Source organism: Nomia melanderi, chromosome 7, assembly GCF_051020985.1.
Source record: "Nomia melanderi isolate GNS246 chromosome 7, iyNomMela1, whole genome shotgun sequence".
In the NCBI taxonomy this organism is placed as follows: Eukaryota; Metazoa; Arthropoda; class Insecta; order Hymenoptera; family Halictidae; genus Nomia; species Nomia melanderi.
Window position 1 is genome coordinate 18756103 of NC_135005.1, and position 18128 is coordinate 18774230.

General features: G+C 41.8%; 1 protein-coding gene across 1 annotated transcript; it reads right to left on the reverse strand.

Moving 5' to 3' along the window:
• Positions 1–390: 390 nt before the first annotated feature.
• On the reverse strand, positions 391–7536 carry LOC116425063 (uncharacterized). The gene is made up of 3 exons (XM_031972261.2): positions 7378–7536; positions 6829–6905; positions 391–5640 (listed from the first exon to the last, which is right to left on the reverse strand). The coding sequence occupies exons 2-3, from the start codon at positions 6901–6903 to the stop codon at positions 1375–1377; spliced, it is 4341 nt and encodes a 1446-aa protein (XP_031828121.2). The 5' UTR covers positions 6904–6905; positions 7378–7536; the 3' UTR covers positions 391–1374.
• Between the last annotated feature and the right edge of the window lie 10592 nt (positions 7537–18128).

The window sequence follows — 18128 nt, forward strand, 5'->3', positions numbered from 1 at the left end:
TCACTTTTAAACCACTGGTCGGCTCGACTGACGCGAATAATACACTGTACACGTGTTACCGCCAATGCTCAGCAACACATAGAGAAAGTAATGTAATGTATAACAAGATAGAGTTCTGGGAAGAATATTACCTACCTCGGGCCCTAATACTTGCCTTATCTAGCTACAGAGAAAATGATGGATCACGTCCTATGCTGAGAAATGGCGGGACAGAATGGTAGAGGATACATTAAATACTGGACCAAATACCATTATTTTTTATAGTATTATGTAAAAATGGACTATACCTTGTACAATGAATTGCGGCGCCAGACATACAACGGGTTTACGATGAAGTAAATCTATTAGGTTTTTAAAAAAGAAATCGTTTTATGTTATACGAAGCACTCATACGATACAAAAACACATACGATGGATTTATTTATAATAATAACATTAGTCCTTAGTTCAATAATACAGTTACAATATCTTTGTGTTAGAATATTGAGTTAACCAACGGAAAGAATTCTGAGAAGTGTGTTTGTTCCGGATACGCTAAAAATATTTAACAGAAACGGGCTCTTCGACACATTCTTATCATTCATCCCTTCTGATACTCCTAATATCTCTGACTATCTCGCTTTCGTCATAAAAACTTTGCCAATTTGAAGACTGACAAGATTGCGGTTCAAGCATGACAATCATACACGCTGCGCGTACCACTAAAATTAGACTGTAGCAATTTAGTTCACAACAGGCAACGAAATGCGTAGAATCTTTAAAAACATTCAAGTATAAAATGTAACCTTCCCGACAGAACGATTAAAACATACAGTATCTCACGGATAACATTCTAGGCGGTGAAATATAATACTTTATAGACACCTTAAATATAAATTACATGCGATTAAAAAGATCGGCGAAACAACACCACCGTGATAAATCATACTTATTAACAAAGTAAATTTTATTTGTTGAGACTGAAATTACTCAAACTAATATTGTTTCAGTATTTTTAATATTTTAAATATAGTTTTATACCTAGCGGACTCGCTGTTCCGTTAATAGAACTTGCGTAACAACCTTTTTACAGAGTTCGGACACGAGGGATTATACGATACTTGAGACACCTGTACAAAGATACAATGAAGATCCGATGCATATTGTATCGTGTACCGTTTAATTTAAGAACACCTCAGTTCCTACGTACAAACGTAGATCATGCACTTCTGGAGAGGGAAAGATCGGGTTTCGGAAGTACCACGGTAACGATGGTACTGAGACTATACATAATCAGCTTTATTCTTTCCTAGCTTTAATCCTAACCCAGTCAGAACTGTCGCAAATTACCAGATCCCCTACCTCGTCTAATTGCATGCATTCGGCTAGCCAGATTTAAATCATCGTAGCAAAGTCTCTGACTTTTAATTTTCCAATGTCGGACGGGGGCTCGTCGTTCGATTTTTCCGATGATATATCCGATTCATACTTAACAATAGGACAAAAATTTTTATACGAAACATGAATGGCCGATTTGACGGTGTTGCTTTGTCTTCCAAGCTGTTCAGCAGTCTCGGATTCCTTGTCAAGATCGACTGGCACCACATCGGGATCTTCCTTCGTGGTTAGACAGGGCGCATCTTCCATGTTGATAGGCTTGACTCGCACATGTGGTTTCGACGGATATTGTTTAAGCTTCGCTTCCGTGGTGAAGGTGAGCTTGCAACCAATGCAACGGTCAGGACTTCCTTCGAAATGAAACTGGGATGAGTTGAACGTTGGGTACTTTGTACTGCAAGTGGGGCACATGCGGGAGAGCAGCTCCGCTCCTGAATTTCGCAGGTGTTCTTCGATTAGAGAAGCATTGTCTTCATTAGCACACTTCTCTGTGGCGGGGGATTCTTTATTTACAGTGTTGCCTGTAGTTGGGCCTTGTTTGCCCTTGCCATTCTGTGCTTTTTGGGCAGTTTTCGCAGCTCCTTGTCTTCTCTGGTTAGGAATTTTACCGAACCATTTCTGCTTGCCGTGTTGATGAACGATATGTTGGTACTGAGAAAGTACACTTTGGAACGTCTCATCACAGTCGGGACAAGAGTACCTCTGTCGTTTCGGGTTGACCGCGTGTCTTTTCTGGTGCTCTTTCAACCACTCGATACCAGGGAATCTCCTGCCACATAAATCGCACATATAGTCGCCTGTGTTCGAGAGACGTGCTTCGTGTCTTTTCAAAGAATACGTGGATTCAAAGGACATCGAGCATACGTCGCACGTGTATGGTCCTCTTTTGGTAGTACTGGCAGTTGTAGACTCACTCGCAGTCTTCTTAGTACCTTTGCGTCCGTGAAAGTGCAACGCGTGCGCTTGAACGTTCAAGAGACTCGGGAATCCCTCTTGGCACACAGAGCATCGATATTTGCACAACATGTAGTTCAAGTTCGAATGCTCGAGCTTGTGCACTTCTAGGCGGTACAACTCTGGAAATTTCCGACTACACGTTGGACAACTGTACGTGCCTGTGTTCGCATACTCCTGCAAATGGTAGTTCAACTTGTCCTGACTGTAAAACTTCATGTTACAGATCGTACAAGAAAAATTGCCATCGTCTGGTCTCGACGTGACAAGCATCACAGTGTTCTGTAATTGAATACCGTTCTCATTCTTTAAATCCGTTTCGTTCATTTCGTGGAAATGATACTGATGACATTTCAGTGCTACGGTTGTGTAGACTACTTCGCCGCAAAAACGACACGTGTAGGTTTCGCTGGAATTACGACTGATATGGGTCAAATTTTCATGCCTGGCTAGAATGGTATCGTTAGGACACCTTCTGGGGCAATAGCTGCACAGGAAGTCCCCGGTATTGGTGTACTCCATTCTGTGTAAATATAAGTCTTTCTCTCGCAAGAAATTTAGGTGGCAAATGTTACAGGTGAACTTTTTGGATGGGAAACTACTTGATGCATTATCTCTATTTATTAACGCGTACGTGTGATCCTGTGTGTTACTCGAAGGGTTAACTTGAGGACACGAAGGCTTGTAGGTGACCCGGTTCAAATGAACGTGTTGCTTATGCGCATGGAGGTGGGATTCCTGGTTGAAGCCCTCGTTACAGATGTTGCATATCAAAGTATACAATTTGCGCTTGTCTTCCGAGTAATGTTTCAGTTTATTGTGATGATTAAGCATGTACATTCCGTGGAAAGTTTGATCACAGAATGTGCACGTGAACATTTGACCTTTGTAGTAGTAGAGGGTATGCTCGATGAAACCCTCGTTGGATTCGAACACCAGGTTGCATATACTGCATACAGCATCCACTTTGCAGTTGGGCGAGCTGTCCAACCACGGTTTCGGTATAATAGGTGTTTGATTAGCGTGGAAGTGACCTATATGAATTTGAAGTCTTGATTTCTTTGAAAAGCCCTGAGTACAGAACATACAGAAATATTTGTACATTAGAAGCTTGATAGGCGTATGGGTCGCAGATACATGATGTTTCAATATCCTCCTTGTGGGGAACGCTGTATCACAGGTCTGGCAGATGTATACAGCTGGCTGGGAATAGGTACGCTCGTGTAAACACAAATTCTGAAATGTATGGAACTGTGCATCGCAAACGGTGCAGGGGAACTTCACTTTCTCAGAGCCACTGTCATCGATGTTATACCCTTTTACAAGTGCAACACCCTTCAATAACGGTTTTTGGTGTGTCACCGACTCTGACTGGCATACAGATTCAGACCCGCTAAGAGATCGATTAAATTTCGCATTAGATCCTTGATTATTCGAAGGGGGCGGAGATGTTTCCACGGATGGTATACAATGTTCTTTCTTTATTTTCACTTTCATTCTCTGACAAACCTTTTCATGTTCATTCAAGCATGACTCTAACCAAAATAGCTTACCACAAGCTTCGCAGCGATTGGTCTTTTTCATTAAGTTACATTTAAATATTTCCTTAGTACATGGTTTATCTTCCTCGGATTCGATTACTCTTATGCAATGTACAACCATGTGTCGTTTCAATAACACAAGGGACTTAAATCTCTCAAAACACACACAACACTTCATTCGTCTGAGAATAGTATGTCGATAAAGGTAATGTTTCAGTAATTTACTCATCGTTCTGTTGCGAGCATTGCATATACTTGATATATAGAACACATGACGCAATTTCAAATGTTCATGCAAGCTTTCCTTTGCGGAGAAGGATTTATTGCAAACCTTACACCGAAACATCGTCCGCTTGCCATTTCGAATTGTATTCAATTTCTGTGAACCTGGTAAGAGTTGATCAACCTGCTGAACTTTTACACCGTTATTCATTCTTACCAATGGAACTTCTATTCTTTTTCGCTTAGTATTCTTGTTAGAATCTCGTTCAACGCCATTAAGTTCCTTATTTTTCTTAATATCTGTATCGCATCTAATCAAATAAACTGAACATTTTTTAGTTTTAAATTTATCATTCAGTTGTTGGTCTGTTAGCGGCCAGTCTCTTTGTCCGTGTTTAGGTGTAGCAACTGAGTGTATCTTCCTGCCAGTTCTAGACGCTGGTGACATATTCGAATCAGTTAATGAATGATCACTACTTCTTCTGATTCTTCTAAGATTATAGGATGTATTATGCAATGGTGAGTCAGAAGATAACTCTTTCATTTCAGTTTTTACATTATTCTTCAATAAAAACGTCACCATATCAGAGTCCACGTGTATCTCAACAAATGGTCTCTTACCACGAGAGGAATCAGTATTAGAACTAGAAGTTTTGTTATTAGTTGTTCTATTTTCTTGAGGTGGTCCCAAAAATGAATGTAATACCCCATTCTGCTTAGGTGTAACTTTTTTGGAATGCTTTTCTTTAAGATTAACGCTTTCTCTAGAAGTAAGTGCTTCTTTTTCTGCAACTCTTCGAAGAAAATCTACGATACTTGTTTGCTTCATTTTTTTAATCGCGGGACTGCCGGTATTTTGCGGAGATGAAACTACATTTTTCTCTTTTTCAAGACTAAACATTAATTTTGAATGTGCATGAAATATGTGAGCTTGCAAGCTTGGTTTGCGTCTAAACGGTCGCTCACAGAAATGACAGAAAAACATTCTTGTATCGTTATTATCTTTATTATTACGCTTCTGACAGGCTGATCGGTTTTTGTGTTTTTTTAATAAAACTTGTGATTTGAACACCGCATTACATTTATCACAAATATAACCAGAGTATCCATTGTAATAATCCATATGACACTTCAGTGCTATTGCTTTTTTGAAGGTCAACGAACATATATCGCATTTTTTCCCATTTATAGATGATTTTGAATTCCTTTCGGGAATGTAATGAATTACAGTAGGACTTGTAAACCGAACACGTTTAAATTCTCTAAATGAATTAGGTGTATCTTGTTCTTTAAGATTTTCAAATTCTGAACGTGTACGTTTCCTTCTAGGCGTCTGTACTATTGAATTCTCTGTATCAGTATAATCTTTGGACAATACAAGTTCATTTTCTTTGTTATTTATATAGTCCGCCGATCGAGTTTCTAAAACAGTTGATTCTCCTGTAGTGGTAGACGTTACGTCAGTATTTGGTGAAAAAGTATTGCCTTGATCATTCTCATCTATGTCATGCGGTTCTTCTTTAATCTGTATCTCTTCTGTACGTCGCTGAAAAAAAAGATGTACAAACTTCGTTTAACCGCCAGACGCATATCCCTAAATCTTCTTGTAGATCGAAGATTGACCTTTTCAAATATCATGTAACAAAGTGAAAGAAATATCAAAATGTTCCCAAGGCGCGAATAATATAACAAACGAGAGTGACACTTATAACGAATCTTTCGTTCGTAATTTATATTAGCCTGTACTCAAAGATAACAGCGTCTTATTTTCCCAAACCCTCCAACTTCTTCTAGACAATTGGATACCCCGATTCGCTCAATTTTCATTAAGCATTGTTTGTTTTATTGAAACTTAAAACCTAACGACTCGGATTAATGTTTGGAACACAGTAGAGTGTCGCGTAAATTCTTCAATTCAGGTGGCTTTGTACCTTCAGACACTAACTTGCTTCAACTGGCATAGAGTACATTAGAAATGACCAAAAATTGCTTAAATGTAATGTATTAAGCCTTCTAGGTCCCCTTTTATCGAATTTTATCCTGAGGTAGTAACATGCTAAGTTACAGAAGAGTCTATTTTCCTAAAGTAATGGCGATTTTTCATCTGGTGATTCATGATCAGCCATTTTGTGAACCACTGTCCACCATTACGTGAGACGTTCCGGCCGTGCCGCGGAAACCATGTTAGCCTGCAACATGGCGACCACCGACCACGCCACCATTCGTGCACAACGACTTCAGTAGTTAGCGTTAGTCGGTAAAGAAGGAAATCATTGGAAACTCGATAGAGTTTATAACAGAACCAAGGTTCATGAAATTTCTATTGACTATGAAACCTAAGATTTAAAGATCATGCAAGCAACATTGTAACTTAAATCATTAAAATACGCTGTAGTAAAAAATAACAAATTAGTCATAAAACATACACTAATAATGTGACATTTAATGAATGATTATAATTAATACCGGTATTCATTTTATATATTTGAATATATGTTTTATCGTGTCTGATATAAACATTATATGTTTGAATCTTTATTTCTATTACAAAATCTGTAAAAATATTTCACTATAGATTTTGTAAAAATTTTCTTTATAACAGTGGAACAATTTCAATCAAACATGCATCATAAGTGACAAATAAAATTATAAGAAGCAATGTGAACCGAAACTCTAATTATTTCTTATCATGATTAAGTGTATCATAGTAAATTATGTTCTAAGAGATACTTACATATAAATTCTCGTAGAATGTCACATTCGTCAAAACAGAGTCAACTGGGCGTTCATAAACATAAACTCGAGCCATTTCTACCATAAAAAATGATATTCATATTTAAGTAATCTACTCACGTATGAATACTAAAGGTTTGTAAATACTAAGTCCTATTATGTTATCGCGTTCTCAAAGGATGACTTATTTTTCACCATATTATATTAACAATTTGATCGCTAACATTAAAGAAACAACAGTCTGTGCTACTTTCAAGTAGCCAGCAAAGAACTTTATGTGTTTCTCAACTGTTAGAAACTTAATATACAGTTTATGTCAGTAAAATCAATATTCCATATTACTTAAAATAACTACACAGATACATTCATTCAAATGTTATATTGAATTGGTAATTATTACAGATTAAGAATGAATCATTTAATCTCTAACGTTACTTACAAGTTCATAAAAAACAATGAAGAAATATTTTAGGTTAGAATGCAACGTGTGACCATAAATTTGGTAGCTGTATATATCGTAATTAAGTAACAATTTTATTCTTATACGTACTACATAAAATGAGATGTGACTCAAGTTCATAACCACTTCTTAAGCACTCATATTATTAAAATGGCGAGACTTCACCTTCATACGTTCTTAAATAAACCACCGTTCACGTGATACATTCTGCCCTCGGTGTACCGCGGGCGAGGTATAGGATAGACATTGCAAGCTTATGGGAGTCGATGTCGCATCATCTAAATTACCGACTGTGTAAAAAGTCAGAGGTTTCGTTTTCCCCTCTGTGTCAATATAACATAACATAAAATGGTCGAAGTTGACCAAATACTCTATATGTAGTTAATCAAAGTTCTTTGCTTCTGAAACGCAATTGACTTATCAACGTCCTCTGTTCATCAAATGTATAGTATACATCATTTTCACACCTTGTGTGTATGAATAGTATCAATATTTGTATCAGGCAATTTTTAATAAAAATTCCTTAACAAAATATGTATATAAATTGCTTTCCATAAAAACACGTATATTTCCCACATACGTATCTCGAAAGCGCGTGACAAAATTTTCCATTGCATGTTATGTCTGTCCTCTACCTCGTATGCGATGTTTAGTAAAGTATCAAGTGAAATAATTGCGACACAAGAAATGGTCCTAATTGGATGGCGCAGTAAGTGAGTTACCGACAGGTTAATGACTTCTACGTCGGTATTACAGTTAGCTGGTTGACAAAAATCTACAAGATGTTTAGTCATGCCTTTATACATTATCCATGATTAAATGACCTTGCTCTTGTATCCAATAACCCAGGCGAATAATACATGCACCAGCTACTTATGTACATAAATGTAACAACTAAGTTTCCAACAGGTACAAGCTGTAGGCAACGTGAAACATGATCCACATGTTTTCGTGAAGTGAATTTTCCCAGGAAGTAAGTTAGAAGGCAGTCATGGAAGCAGTCATCCGGTCGGCACCAGTCTGCTCATGAAGGCTCACTTCCAGTTGAGATGATTTTTTGCTAAACGACAACGAGCCCTACGTATTTAGCGCGAAATCAGTTTCAGGCGGCGATCGACGGATTAAGGATTAGATATTTGATTGTTTCCGAGTATTGGGATTCCTGTTGAAAAGGAAAAATAACACGAGAATTAACGAAGTTTCTTTAATTGTTGAAATCTGCCGATCGATCGCACCAAGGAATAATTGGCTAGCCCTCAAATAAGAACGTAGGCGCAACGAGCGGTAGTCGTCGGAGGATGAGGGCTGGAGGCTGGAATGATGGCCGCGTTCTCGAGGCACATCCACCCTCCCGTTGAGCGACGTGGAAACTTCCGGGCGCTGTCCAACTTTTCTAAGTAATTAAAACCACTTAACACGATTTCGCCTAACTTTCTGATATCGCAGTGAGAAATCGGTTTTAAATTGTTCCCCGAGGAGAGTGCCGCAGTCGCAACGCAATCATCACTTCCGTCTACTTTTAATTATATCAGTTGGATATTTCTCACTGCCATGCTTTTCGCTATCCGTCACTTGCAATTGGAAGATCTTTCCGATGAAATACTTGAATTGCATAGAGTGAAAATGAATCGAAGCTATGATCGAATAAAGGTTAATTTCTTCTATAAGATCAAGATGAAAAATCTTGGTACTAAATGTAGTAGGGACTAAATGCTCCATGATTGACGGCGTTCACATTGTACATTCAAATTTTGGTAGCGCGGCAATCCTCGGAGGATCCTCGGGGATTTCAGTTAATCCTAAGGGTATCTACTTGCCAGGAATCCTATTATCTCAACCGCAGGGCACATTACCCAGTGCTGGACGACTACTTGAACCGTTCCTTGACAACATGATATGGACAACACCGAAATTGTGTACTAGTTGCAAACCGGAAACATAAAATCTTACTTAGCACTAACCTAATGGAGTTTCGATGATTACACAGATGTAGAACGGGTTTATGATACATGCAGAATATTATTATTTATAAACGAAACGACGATTCGCGAACGCATCCATTTATTCCGCACCTCCGGAGCCGACGATGGTCTATCCGCCGGATAGATTTGTTTGTCAGGTAACGCTCATAGGACGTAAATGACACAATGGTACTCTGCTCCAATATTCCTGGGGGTTCACGGCTAGGAACGTGATTCCTTATTATCGGCGCAACACATTTGACCCGCAGTACCTAGCCGCGATCCCTTAGGCGTCGGATTAATGTAAAGAGCGCATGGCAGAACGAGCGGAGCAAGATCGATGGAGGATAATAACGACACCCATAAGATGTCACGGCTAGAATGATATCTCCAGGATGATGCGCCATCAAGATGGATTTACGTGTCACGAGGCGGCGTGGCATGTCTTCAGCATGGCTGCCGGGGATTCTTGTATAGCGGAAGCGTACCTGACGTCGGTACATATATACGTTCCACGACCCAACCGCTCTACTGTTGGCAAAAAAAAAAATTAATATCCTCCCGATAGGAGTGCACCGGATAGCCAATGGCAACGAATAGAGGCAAAGAGATTAGTTTCCGCTTTCCAATGCAGGAATGTCGGAAGTCGATCTTGTCGACGGTTTACTTTGATTCCGCGACTCTTGATGGACCCGCGCGCTTGCGACGGGCAACTCCAATCTTCCCTCGAACCAGCTGCCTCGGAACGATAAGTTGTCCGCGTTGCGAAAGTCGGTTTTCGATTATAATCTCGTCGTGCAGCGTGAAATTGGGTGAGGTCGGCGGACGTAATTCCGTGTGGCGAAGCATCGTGTTTTATGCAGCCCCGGTTTTGTTGCCAAAAGGATCTCTGCGAGCCCGGCGGCGCAGTCGGAATATTGACAAGCTTGGAAAAATGGATAGATTACCTTGTAAAACGTAAACATCGAACTGCAAACTTTCTGATATTTGAGGAAATAAAATGGGACCGGGACGGACGAGCCGGGAAGGACGCACTTGCAGTTCCGTTTCAATCGATTCGGTTGAATCGGTGATCAAAGCATCGCTGCTATCTCTATACACGCTAAACAGAGCTCTTACCAATCCGAGTGATGTTGTCGGCTCCTGAAACGACTAGGTGATTTCAATCGAATTCGGTTTCCGCCCTGTTGACTGAACGAGATATTATAACCGTGTGCCAGGGCCAATATTGAGGGATCTCGAGTGCAAATATTCCAAACTTAATTGAAAGACATCGTTGTTTCTTGGTAGCTCGGGGCCTTGGCCTAATCAATTCGTCAGTTGCCGTTGCTCCTGTTTCTCTTTAAAGCACTCCAAACTGCGAATTTTTCATCTTTTATTATTTGGAATGACACGGCAGTATGTCTAGCATTGTATTTTGTTTCATATAATACAGGAGATAACTGGAATTTTATGTTTTTAAATCGCCTGCACAGAGCATTCGGAAAAACTCGAAAGTTTGAAATGGAGCCGAAAAACAGTAACGCGAAACGTGTTCCAACGAAATTCATTCAACCGAAGCGTAAATCAAAGTTAAGCACATTTTCGCGATCCTCTGTGCAATCGTATATTTTTCAATATTTATTTTATTCCCGAATACACGTTACATGGCATGACAATATCATTTTCACGAGAATCGCATTCCTCTTTCGAGCGCTGCGAAGATTTATATAACTGTGTGTTTAACTCGATACAAAACCTACTTTCTGTTATCAAAAATGGGTTGCCTTTGACCTGGAAAACTCAATAATGACGATTCTTGTTTAGATACTCAGTTTTTATTAACATGTTTTTCACAATAAAATATCTTTAGTAACGAAGAATTTAACATCGTTCACGCAACTAAGCTTTTACACGATTCGCTGAATATTTAGTGGATTGAAATAATTCGTTTTCAAATTGTATAACTTTCGATTTATAACACTGAGTACTTTCAGGTTTTAAGATGAGTATATTTGTTGAAAAATTCATGCTATATCGATCGCTGGTAATACAGTCTCCGTTATTAACAGCTGATAGTAAGAAATTTCCGGAAAGGGTAAAATGGAACCTTACTTTGCCGACAGTTCGTTTCAGTTTTATTTGCCGTCGTAGTAAGCGCTACGATCGATTCCTACGGTCTGCCGGTAACATCGTGATTCGCAGAGAAATGGTAATGAGCCGTTACAATATCACAATAGCGTATCTATCCTTACAATTTGTCCTATGGCTTAACTCGGCCGTGAAACGCGGCCTTTATGAATCCTACCCAACTATTACCAACAAGTAGAAAAGAAAATAAATGTTCTCTAATAAAGTGATGTATTTCGCGTTGGAAAAAGCAACGAATACTTCCGTCCTCGTATCGATGAAAAATGCACTAGAAGCCAAGGCAGTCTATAATCGCATTCGGTTCCGAAGATAGAGAAATTGAAATAAAAGAAGGATTCTTCGATGGAACGGGAGGCGCGTGGCGAAGGAGGGGAACTGCGATAGAAACACGATGCTACGTGAAAGTGCTTTATTCCTTTCGGAGATCGTTCATCGCAGACATCGGCGTCGGGAATGTCGCTCTCATTTTTGTATTTTTTGTTTCGTATGTATATATATATATATATATATATATGTGTACATATATGTATAAATATACATACACGCGTGTATGTAATGCATATGTGTACATATATATTAAATGTTCATGTACGTACGTATGTATGCGGTGTATACATACATATATACTCTAATAAGCGATCCTAATTATCGAGTAAATTACCGTCTGATATTAAAAAATACGCATGTATATGTACATGTACAATTACAACACACGCCAGGACGGCAGGAATCCTGGTCCAGTGAGACCTTAATAATGATTTTTCTTCATCTCCTCTGTTTTATATTTTTTCATCGTTTTTTTCCTTTTTATCTCTTCTCTTGCTTTAAACGAAGGTTGAATGTACAGTATACACATTTACACTTATCGTTTCAGCAACAACAATTTTATTGTACGTAGATTGCAAAAATTAAATAAATAATGACAGTGGTACATCGCGTATTGGACGGAAAGGCCCAAAACACTGCGCAGAGGTGTGAGAGGAAATTATAGGTTTAAATTCGGTCGAGGTGCGATTGCTTCTTCGTCTCTCTCTTGTGTCTCTCCCTCTTTCTCTCTCTCTCTCTCGGTCATTCTCTCCCTCCCAGTCGTTTCCTATCGCTCTTTACCCTCTCAAATCTGAATCCTTTCATCCCATTCTCTCCCTCTCTTTCAGCCTCATTCGGATTCGCTCGAGGTTCGCTTCGCATGTTCTCTCGCTGCCACTCGTTTCAGCAGATTCTCTCCCTCTCTGACGTTCAACTCAGTTTCTCACGCACGCACGCTTCCTCTCGTTCGCGTTTTCTCAAGTAAAAGCGGTCCACATTGCGAAAAACACAAACGGAGAGAGTCAAGTCCCGAGTATGAGAATATTCCACTGAAAAAGGTCGGAAACAGATCCCTTCTCTGGTGTCGGCTTATAAAAAATCTATTTTTTGTTTTTAAGCGCGCCCGGTTAAGCAACCAGACGAACATGCGTCGTTATACGTTTTCTCTGTTCGAAATTATTCCCTCCGTTTTTTATCTCTCCCGGAAACTCTTTCCTTTTAATTCTCTCGAGATGCTCCTACGTAATAATAATGGTTTGGTTTTTCTTCAGTATGCTCTGTGTACGTGTTTCTTGTCGTGTCCGTGTCCGTGTCCGTGTCCGTGTCCGTGTCCGTGTCTGTGTTTTGTGTCCGTGTATGTACGTGTAGATTTCTGCGTGTGTCTCGTGTACCTGTGTGCCTGCGTGTTCGTGTGGCTTTTTCATCTTGCTCTTTTTCATTATATTACAATAATTAACATCGTCACATACAGACTTATACACTAACGATATGACTACAGCTCCAAACCAGCAGAGCGTTCATCGATGAAGAGGTGAGTACAATTATTTTACGCGTCTTCTCTTTCTTACCCCCTCGACTCACTTTCACTCGCACTCTCACTCTCTCTTTCTCACTATCATTCACCTTCTTTCTCTCGCACTCTCTCGTCCTCTTTCTCCCTCGCATTCAATCCGTGTCTGACTTTCCCACCCTTCGTCCTCGTTTCTTGTCGCTTTCTCGTACCGGAGGGAAGGTACATCTTTCTCTCTCTCTCTCTCTCTCTATCTCTCACGCGCTCCCTCTCTCGCTCTCTCTCTCGCTCTCTCTCTCTCTCTCTCTCTCTCTCTCTCTCTCTCTCTCTCTCTCTCTCTCTCTCTCTCTCTCACTCTCTCTCTTCGTTTCTCCCGATTGATAATGTCGATATGCCAATTGAATTATAAAACGTTACAAAGTTATTCGTGAGCAGTGTTGCGTGGTGTTATCAATGTACACGTCTCACGAGAATCTCGCGTCTCTTCGACGGGTAACAACAAGGTTTCCTTTCACCCCTGCCCGACTTCTCTCTCTTTCTCTCTCTCTCTCTCTCTAAATGTGCTACTCATTTATTCTTCGTCGCTCGCTCATTCCGTACTGGTTCGTTTCTCCGTGCCAACCACCGGAGTCCCTTCACTGGTAAAACGTCGGTCAACCCCTTCCACGATACTCGGGTGGACGCTCGAATCCGTTCGATCTTCGCCGCTATCCACGAACGCAGCGATGTCTTTTAGCGATACCAACGCGTATCGAGTAAGGCGTGCTGAGATCGCTGGCGTCCCGGTGAACATTTCGAGGATGGGTTCATCGTCAATTTCTGGAGTAAACAAGCTGCAATCGATGGACACGGATCGTTTCGAAATTCAATGGAAGCGCGTGTCATTTGAATTAGCATCCGCGCAAGAATTTCCTTCTCCGGTCGATCGATCGACTCGGAAGAATTAGCGGAAATTCCCAGAAATCCCTGGTCCTCTTAAACGTACGAACATACGCGATTCACTTTGAATTTCTACGATCCGTCGAGCAGAAGACTTGAGAAACCCATCGATCGAAGATCCACCGAGACTATTCGAGGCGTCGAAGCTCGATCGAACCGCGGTCATGAATTTTCAACGAATTTCAAAGATAATTTACGCCAATGCTTTCAGGGGATCCCGTCGACAGGAGCGATTCTACTATACACATGTAACAAAATATTTCTCGCCTGCCATTTGTCCCTTCACCCTCTCGCCCCGTCACTTCCTCCCTCCCTCCTTTCACCCGTTCTCTCGTTCACGCTGCAACTTCCTCCCTTCACCCTTTCTATATCGTAAATCGGCGGGATTTCTGCGTCTCTCGTGTGTATGTATGCGCGACTTGCCGACTCGATTGTACGAAGGCATCTTGTAGGGAACTATTGAGATATATAATATTAATTATGCGTACGCCTATACACCGTAGCTTTCTCGCTACGTTTCTCTCCCTTCGTCCTTTTCTGGCTCTTATTACACTTATATTTTCCCATCGAACGATCGTCGGCGACGATTGTTTTCTAAGTACATCAGCTGACACGGGTGAAGCACACGTTCTGCAACGTCTTCCTCCTCTCGAATCTGGTCTACTTCGTCTTTGCCTTCTAACGTTCCTCTCATTCTCCCGTTTCGCTCACTCTCTCTCTCACACACACTCTCTCTCTCACACTCTCTCCCTCTCACTCTCTTCCGCTCTCTCTCTCTCTCTCTCTCTCTCTCTCTCTCTCTCTCTCTCTTTCTCTTCCTTTCTTTCTCTCTATTTTCCTCGTAGCTTCTCGTCCCTTCTTTATTTTCATTTAAAGACTAGATTGCGGGGATTCCGGCACAAACAAGGAATGTCGTAGTACATTATATCAACATTTAATAAAATATCTGAAACATTAACAAATAGACTATATGAGTACTACATGACTGCCCTTAATAATGTTTTACAGCTAATCGATAAGTAGTAATCAGTTTCCTCCGTTTCTTCGTTTATTCCTTTTTTTTTCTCTTCTTTTTTCTTCGACTGATGGATCGTTTGAAGTGGGTCAGTGAAATTCTCCGTGGTCACCGTTCCTTTTCTTTCTTCGGGTTCCGTTTCCTCGATTCCTTTCGCCACCCCCGTCGTGACAATTCACCGTCGACTTCGAAACGGGAAACATCTCCGATCAAACCCGGTCCCCTTTCCTGTTCCGGTGGTCGAGCAACGCGTGGGTTCTCGTACGTTTGAGCAACATCTCGAATAAACGATTCACGCCTCTCGGTGTTACGGCTGTGCGCGGTTCAATGCTTCTGTGTTCAACGTGTGTGTGTGTGTCTATATGCCTGTGTGTACGTGTGTGCGTGTGTGCGTGTGTGCGTGTGTGTGTGTTTGTTGGTGCGTATCTCGGAATTCTCGATGAAACGCGCCCTAGCCTGGTTCGACTAGGGTTTCTCGTATTTTTGGTGTCTCGTATCAAAGCGTCATCGCGTTCCCTTCTCATCGATACCACGGGCTCCCAACTCACCCCTCGGCTCTTCGGTGCATTCGTTTTTCACCAATCCCTCCTCTGGCATCGAACGGAACTCTCCCGAGAAAACCCAATTATTTTGATCTCCTGTGATCTCACTCGCCTGCGTTTTATATTTTTTTGTTACTTTCAGTGACAAACGGGCATCCATTTACTAGGTTAGAAACTTGTTGCGCGCTACGACGACTGGGCTGGCTCGTGATCGCGATTACGAGCCGTTTACGCACACCGGTCACGATATTTCTGTACAACTTTACCTCTTCCTTTCGAAATCGCGACGAGTTTCGAGTGTCCGGTGAAAAATATGGAAGCCAGCGAACCGCGAAGAAAAGTTTCTAAAATTCTGATTCCGTTTGGAAGGATGATCATCGTAATTGCTGCACGCGCCACTTTCTATGCGTGTGTGGTTCGAGAATGTCAAGGGACGAATCAAGGCTGCACGCGGGTATTTCGTTGCCTCGTAACCGCGTTCGAGCGACCATCCGCCGGCAAACAAGTTTTTTCTCTTTCTCTTTTTTCTGCAACATCTCTTCTCTTCGCCTATGTACTCCGTAATCGCTATATAATGTACGTGTATGTATATAATATACTTTTTTTTTGTTTGTTATTCAAAATGTTATATCTCGTTCCGAGAAAGGGCGACGCGCGCCGCCCAATAGTGTTTATTTTACTTTGTTTTTAATGCCTACAAATGCATCGTTTTATTTTTAATTCTTTTTTTCATTTTGTTCTCCATTTATCTTTCCTCCGGCATGATGGACATGTAACGTAAATAGCCTAGCTATCCTCGTACAAATAAGTTGATCGATATTAATCGTTGCCCTGAGTGCCTTGGTACCCGGCTTGCGAACGGAACTCGACTTCCGCGTCCCGATATATACATGTATGGCGGTGCTACCGTTGTCCAGCTATCTTTCCTAGATGTCCCCGTGTTAACTGAAAACCTCGAACCAACGGAACATTCCAAGTGCCGTCCGAAAGATCGCGCGAGAGAGTCTGCGCTAGTCCTCGCGCGCTGTTCCCGTGGTTGGCGTCGATCGACGAATCAATTTTTCCACGTTTCGCTCGACGTACGGATTAACAGATTTTATTGTAGTACGGAAAGAAAGAGAAAACAGAGATTAATATCATGCAGAACCGTAGCATAGCGATGTATGTACACGCGCGTCGATCGCACATTCATCGTGTTCCACGAGCGTATCCGTCCCGGGACGCGTTCGAATTGAAGAAATGGAGGATTTCGCGATCGGCTCCGGCCGAACACCGGCAGCACCGCCATTTCCATATTCCAGATTCCACAGATCCTCGATCCCCGTGACTGTCCTGCGCCCCCTTCCCCCCCCCCCCCGTCGAACTCTCCGAAAGTTGGGTTCGCGTGATCGCGTTTCCTCCCGTAGCCCTCACTCCGGAATCGTTTAGTTGCACGTTCCCTTCCCATCAGAAGCAGCTAAAGGAAAAATGTGAAGCTTGGTCTCACGACCGGTCGGCGATCGCACGCGCGAACGAGCGTGGTCGTCGTCGGTTCCGAAAAGTCCTCGACGAACCGACGAGCGCTCGCCTCAACTTGCCGGGCGACCCTCGAACCGAAGAGCCTTCGCGCGACTCGAAGCAGAGGAAAACCGCTCGTCCGTTTTCGTTCGCGGGGGCTTCGGTTCGACGGCCGCCAGCGGATTCCCTCTCACTTTTCTGTTTTATCTTCCGTGTTTAAATCGTAAAAAGTGGCAGTCGAACGACAGCTCGTCGCGAGCGTGTCGGCGCGGAAACGACGAAAGGGATTTGCGCGGGAAATACAAACGGCGTGGGGCGGGGGGATGTAAATGCAAGGAGAAGCGACGAAATTCTTATCATTCCTTTCGTTTGTCGTTTTTTTGGCGAAGCTTTCACGTTGATTTCGGCGCGTGCACGCTCGTCCCCGCGAACAACGGAGCGTTCTTGTCCTCCTCCCCCTCCTTTTTCTTCTTCCTCCTCCTCTTCTCCTTCTACTTAGTCCTGTTCTTCATTTTTTTTTTTTCGTTTTCCTTTTTTTGATTTCGCGAGAGCGGTCGAGGCGTGTCGGTTCGAGAGATTCGCGCGTGCATCGCCGCCCGGTCACGGTCTCTCTGTGTGTGTTTTATATCCTGTGTATTTTGATCCTTTCGCGGTCGCAATGCGACACTTTTACAAAAAACGCTTTGAATATAGAAATAGTGTGCTTACAAAACTCTCGCGTATGTCACCAAAGGACGAAAAAAGAAAAAGACACGGTTTATACTCTCGCAGCTTTCGGTGTGCGTGTGTGTGTCTGTGTTCTCGTGTACGTGTGTACGCGTGTATGGGTGTTTGCGTGCGTTTGCGTGTAGTTTTTGTTCGTCGTATTAAAAAATTAACCATCCTTTCCCTCCTCTGGTTCGTTTTCTTTAACAATTACGTTTACGTTTATAGAATCACTT